Genomic DNA, 6,029 nt, shown 5'->3' with positions numbered 1-6,029 from the left:
ATTTATCCTCGTTTAAAAAAAAAAGAAAAAGAAGAAGAGCTAATTAAGCAAATACAGTCAATCTTTTTGGTTCCTGGAACCTTTTAGTCCTCAAAACTTGAGGTGGCAATTCAACTGAAATTTTATTTGTAAAAGACTTTAAAACAACCATTGGTGCGTACCAAGTGCTGTACATGAATAAAAAATAGTCGTACAATAACTAAGGCAATTAAAAAAATAAATTCATAACAAAATCAGGAAACACCATAAAGCACTAAATGTAGAGACAAAAGCCACTTGTAGGCTAAATGCTAATAACGCAATATTTTTTCCCATAATGCCACCGGGTTTTTACTTGCGCATGTGCATAATCTGTTGCATTATGGGAAAAAATGCCTAACAGAAATCATGCACTGCAGACATAATAATAAAACATAAAAATTAAGAATGGACAATGTCTACGTGTTTGCTTTTAAAAAAATAAAATTATACTTGCACAAGTCAATTCAAAGTGGCATTATGTTGGGGAAAAAAAACTTACTTTTTTTTTTTTTTAAACTTATTTGCCAGTCAAAAATGTTTACTCCAAATTGGCAGTTCCACACTTCTGTAGAAATGGTATTATCATTGAAATATAAAAATAAAAAAAATTGTAATGTGCTTTTTAGGAAAAATATAATTCTCAAATATTTGACTTCAAAAGCATAGCAATAACATAATTAAATATAATGTAAAGAAAATAAATAATTTTTGCTACAATTTACAATTTAGTGGACACTGTGTGTGTGTGTGTGTGTGTGCGCGTCTTGGCCACCAGGGGGAAGTATAACACATAGCCAAGACTTTTGAAGTCGCGACTCGCGTGGCAGCCATATTGCTCCTCCCAAAAAACATTCTTGGCATTCAATCCTATACATTTACAGTATCGAAATTGGAGAACATTTGAGACAGTACTTAGTAGAAATCGCATGATTTATGATGTTTTAAATCTGTTAAACATAAACAAAAGGACTTCAGACATTTTACAACTTGCCTTAAATACATGTACAGTATAAATTATATGCGTAATAATGTTTACAGGAGGAAATTTGCATACTTTTTTATTAAAGAATTATAACTATAATTTAACCAAAGATTCCTCTTCCAAATCTAATATTGGGGTCTAAGGAACTGAGTGATGAAAGAAAAAGGGGGTCTTCAAAGCAGTACACACCGTGAACTTATTATTTTTTTACTTGTTAAAAAATAGTGACCCCCCCCCCCCCCCCACCCTCTACTAACTGCCTACGAGCTGTATATGTCTAATCTGTACGTATACCGTATCGTTTACACAGTAGTCTGCTCGTGAAATGGGAGGAGCAAGATGGCCGCCCATGTCTGGGCTATCGGCTATCCAGTCATATATTCAAATCAGTGTCAGAAAACTGCAAGAATAGTCCATCTTTGCAGAGGATAAAGAATATATACCTGTGAGTACTGTAGCCTGTCTATGGCGTTTTGGTTTGTTAGCATGAAGCTAAGCAGACTTTATTAATAAGGAAAAGCTATGTTTTAAATATATATCCGGGAAAATTGATAAGTTGGGTCATTTGTACCTCAAGGCACCACTTATTTAGTTCTGGAGTTAGTAGCTGATCGTATCATACACATATAACACAAAACAACAGAAAAGTTGAAGCTCTTTAGTTTTATTGTCTCGAGTGAAGTCGTGTGTTCATGTTGGCTGCTGCGTGTCAGATTCTGATAAAACCGCCGCCCGTTCAGTAGTGGCACTTACGTCCTGTTCTTGGTCCGACGTGAGGTGGCCCAGTGTGCGTCTCAGCTCTGCGATCTCCTCCTCCCTCTTGCCGAGATCCTCGGCCAGGCTCCCCACGCGGAAGGTGAGGTCGGCCAGGCGAGGTTCCAGCGCCCCGAAGTCTCTCTTGATGGCGCCCACTTTGGGTTTGAGGTCCGCCGCGAAGCTCACCGTGCGGATGAGGCGAGCCCGGCCGCCCTCCAGCTCCCGCAGCTGCTCCGATACGCTCCGATCAGCGGCGTCCAGCTCAGGGAGGCGTCGGCGGAGCTGCTCCAGGGCCTGCGCGTTGCGTTCGGATGCCGCGCGCAGGTTGGAGACGCGCTCGATGCTGCCGACCAGCACGTCGCCGATGCGCGCCACCATGGAGCGCTCGGCCCGAGAAGCCTGCTCCTCCAGCTCCGACACTTGCGTCAGGAGGGAGTCCAGCTCCGAGCGCAGGCCGTCCATACGCCGAACATCCGTCCTCACTGACGCCACCTATTGGCAGGGAGTATTACTGTAACGCGCAATACCCAGTACAGGATGACAAATCAAACGCACCTTGTTGGCAAAGTCCACCGTGATGGCCGACGTGCGCGCTTCAATCTGGTCCACGGCGCCGTTCAGCGCGTCCACGCTGGAGCGCAGCTCCGACCGTTCGTCGCTCAGCCCGGATGCCCACTCCTTCAGCTGGCCCACGTCCTGCTCCAGGTTTGCCAGCTGGGCCCGCGCAGCCTGCTGGCGAGCGCCCACGTCGTCCAATGTCTGGTGCACGCTCTCGCACTGCAATACACGACATGATCAGGTAAGGAAAAAGTAGTAGATTTTATTAGCATGTTGTTTTGTTTAACTCTTTATTTAGTCCAAATTTCTAAGAATATTTAAAAAGGATTTCAGTTTTTAAATCAATGTTTTATTGCCTATCATTTTTGTTTGAATTCATATTAAAAATATAAAACATAAAAAATATAAGTCAATTAAATTAAATTAATTCTTAATGTAGAAATATTATTTAATTTAGAAAATTATTTTAATTTAACATTCATTTTTCTTTTATAGCTTTTTCTTTTTTAAAAAAAAAAAAATTGGGTCCATGCTGATTTCCTTCCCCCCAAAATACATTTGAATTAAAAGTGCCTGTTTTTCAAATTTTAATGTAGGGAGTCCTCGAGTTACGTCGTAGGGGACCTACGCAGTTTCGATTTTACGGCGCCCGTGCCTCGTACGCACCTTCTTTTTCGTTAATTTCCCACAGTAATCACGCCATTTTTAAAGTTATTTTAAGTTGTGTTGTTCCCTCCAGAAATGGACGTCCGTCAGCAGGTCGGCTCGCCATCAGGCGCGCCACGTTTTCGTGCATTAAGTTTGAATTAGCTCCGCTCTGCCGTCCGTCAGCAATGAATATCCGTGCGGAAACACGAAATCTTCAGAATTTTTTAAATTATTTTTCAGTTTAATATTTTAATTTAAATTTTCATTATTTTATCCATTTTATTTTAAATTGGGAGCATATTGATTAAAGTTAAAATTAATCAAGTCGAATCAATTATAATTTTATCAAATAAAAAACATGATCCCAATAAAAAATATATATAATTGACTGATGCATTTTGTGTGCTGTTGATGCAATTCACCAACAAGGCCCTAAGGGGGCGCTAATCACTGTAATCAAGCAGTTATTCAAACTACTTCATACCTCCTACTACAATAATTACACATTTTCATTGTGTTAAGCTGTATAAAAAAACACTCAAAATCCAACTTATTTATTTTAGAATTTATTGGTAAATTAAAAAAATATACATGTCACGCCTGCAAATGATTGGTGACCAGTCCTGCTCACCTGCCGCACTGCGGACAAATGAATTCATGGTTGGACAATTTAACTTAATAGTTTAAAGAAAAGTTTTAGATAGTATGTGTTTTCACAATAAACTCAGAAAATAAATCTGGCATTGTGAAACCAGAGAACGTCTTTTTTCCCTGGCTCAAGTGACATCATTGTGTGACATCATCTTGAGGCGTTTCGGCTGGCTCCTCCCACTCTTCATCCGGCTCCTCCACTTCCTCCTCATTTGACTGACCCCCCCTGAGCACCACGGTGAGTTCATGCACGGCCTCCCGCACCACTGCCAGCTCGCTCTTCATCTTCAGGATGGCGCCGCGGGCCTGCAGGGCGTCCATTTCCTGTCGCATGCCGAGGATCTGGTTGAGCGTCTTCAGCATGTTGTCCTCGGCTGAGAACACCTGCAGCGTCACCTCCTCCATGCGCCTTTCGGCGCCGTTCAGGTCGGCGCCCAGCTTCACGATGGAGCGCAGCGCTTCTTCCACGTGGGGGAGCTGCTCCTCACACTCCTTGACCCGCGGCAGGTGCTCCTGCAGCTCGGTGCTAAGCTCCGCCTCCTGGCGTGCCAACCTGTTGATGTTCTCCTCCATTTTGTGGATCTGCTGGGTGTTCCAGTCCAGCTGCGCCTGAGCCCGCTTGGCGTCGTCATCCTCGGCACGCTCCATGGCTCGGGCGTTCCTCCTGGTGCTGTCCTCCAGCTCCTCCAGCTTCTCCGCCAGCGACCGGGCTCTCCGTTCGGCCTCGTTCACCCGCTCCGTGGCGCTAGCGTGGGCCTCCCGGGACTCGGCCTTAAGGGAGGCCAGCTCGGAGGCGGCGGCGGCAAGACGCTCTTGCCACGTCTCCGTCACGTTGAGGAAACGGGCGTTGACCGCTTGCAGGTCGCCCGACGCCGTGCTGTCCTCCGCTTGTAGCGTCGCCACGGCAACGCGCAACGTCGAAACTTCCCGCCGGAGTACGCTCGCCGAGGAGACGGCAGAGAGCACCGCCTGGAGGTCGTCCTCGGAGGCGGCGAGCTGCAGCCGCAACACAAAACAGGAGGGCTGTTTCTCAAGAAGAGCTCAAGCCAGGAATCCGTCAAATTGGGTGGGGTCGGGTAACTAGAGGGTGGGGCTAGACACACTGACGTCTGTTGATTGGAAGCTGGATAAGGTTTTCAGCGTAATGGAAATATGACAAAATGTCATGCCAAAAATGGAACCATGGTTTATTTTGGTACCCTCACTAAATGTGAACCAAATCAAATCCAAATGAGCGAACCCGACCAATCGCAGACCTGCAGTGAGCTCCCCATTTGAACCACTCAAGCGTACCAAAAGTGTCAGCCAGAAATCCAGTTTGGTCCAGAAAACCCCAAATCCAAATGAGCAAATGCGACCAATCACGAGACAGCATTGTGTCTAGCACTCCACTTTGAGCTGGTGATTCCATTGGGTGCCAAAAAGTCTCATGTGCGATGACCCATTTAGTTACAATCACGGTATGTAAAATGTTGCCCCAAAAGTGGTTTTGCTATCTGACCGCTCTTATTATTTATTAGCAATAAATGCCGCGCCACATTTTTGGATTTAAAAAAAAAAAAAAACTTACTTTTTTGCTAACTCTCTCTACTTGCTCCTCCATTAGCGACAAACTTGAAGTCTTTCCATACAAAAGTGAGAATTTTTCCTCCATTTGGGAGAACCTCGCATTCTGCTGCTGCACCACCCTGAGAAAAAAAAGAAAATTAAATCAGATGACAAAATATTAAACGAACCCCCCAAAAAATGCATGTGTGGTTCGAACTTACCAGCTGAGTGCAGCACATACCGCAAGCGAAAGTACGCACATGATGCATTTAAGGTCCAAACGCGACGTTTTTGGAGGCGTGCTGACATGTTCACGCTTCACTTTTGTGTCGTTTTGTTTGGTTGCATAATCAGCAGCGACTTCATCACTTTGCTTTTTCTTTCTTTGCTTCACTTCACCAGGCATTTTTACGGATTTTAAAATGGGATAAATCAATAGAAGGGGCGAAAACTCACCAGTTTTCTGTAAAATAAGACACTTTAGTCCTCAACACGTTCATAGTATAAATAAAGCCTGAAAGTGGGCTTAAAAATCTCCCCTGTACTCCATTTCCTTTCACCCGGTTGTGCATAAAAAGGCTCTGTTCAGGTACCTCTCGTAAATTCCAAAGAAAAACACTCGAGCGTAATAAAACTTGTCGAGTTGCTGCTAATTAATACATGTACATTAATGTTGACAACTCGCTCAATCCTCAATATTGATTGTGGGTACTGTTTTTGAAGAAAATGTCAGTAGAATGGACAAAAAAATTCTTAAACTTTCTTATTCCCACTCTCGGGGAAGACAATTGAACGCCTCAGGCAGCCACGTAAGCGGTTGCCAGCGTTCTCTAACGTGTTGACACAAGAAACTCGAAAACGAATC

The 6,029-nt window shown here is 44.0% G+C and overlaps 1 protein-coding gene across 2 annotated transcripts; it reads right to left on the bottom strand.

Annotated features, from left to right (window-relative positions):
* Positions 1-1,678: 1,678 nt before the first annotated feature.
* Positions 1,679-5,920, bottom strand: ikbip (IKBKB interacting protein). Of its 2 annotated transcripts, XM_077544694.1 has the most exons (4): positions 5,386-5,914; positions 5,187-5,304; positions 2,315-2,536; positions 1,679-2,251 (listed from the first exon to the last, which is right to left on the bottom strand). In XM_077544694.1, the coding sequence occupies exons 1-4, from the start codon at positions 5,568-5,570 to the stop codon at positions 1,694-1,696; spliced, it is 1,083 nt and encodes a 360-aa protein (XP_077400820.1). In that variant the 5' UTR covers positions 5,571-5,914; the 3' UTR covers positions 1,679-1,693. The 2 variants fall into 2 exon arrangements, with proteins under 2 accessions (XP_077400820.1, XP_077400819.1); XM_077544693.1 differs by lacking the exons at positions 1,679-2,251; positions 2,315-2,536 and adding an exon at positions 3,516-4,612 and having other exon boundaries at positions 5,386-5,920.
* Between the last annotated feature and the right edge of the window lie 109 nt (positions 5,921-6,029).

The sequence above is a fragment of the Vanacampus margaritifer genome, chromosome 15, assembly GCF_051991255.1.
Source record: "Vanacampus margaritifer isolate UIUO_Vmar chromosome 15, RoL_Vmar_1.0, whole genome shotgun sequence".
Classification (NCBI taxonomy): Eukaryota; Metazoa; Chordata; class Actinopteri; order Syngnathiformes; family Syngnathidae; genus Vanacampus; species Vanacampus margaritifer.
The sequence above is the reverse complement of the archived record's forward strand: the minus strand, read 5'-3'. Positions and strand labels throughout refer to the sequence as shown.

What these genes read in the sequence shown, in the direction of transcription:
- ikbip (XM_077544693.1), bottom strand. Translation starts at nt 5,570, where the DNA reads ATGCCTGGTGAAGTGAAGCAAAGAAAGAAAAAGCAAAGTGATGAAGTC. An exon ending in GTATGTGCTGCACTCAGCTG is followed by an intron (nt 5,305 to 5,385) that starts GTAAGTTCGAAC and finishes TTTTTTTCTCAG; the next exon opens with GGTGGTGCAGCAGCAGAATG. An exon ending in TAGAGAGAGTTAGCAAAAAA is followed by an intron (nt 4,613 to 5,186) that starts GTAAGTTTTTTT and finishes TTGCGGCTGCAG; the next exon opens with CTCGCCGCCTCCGAGGACGA.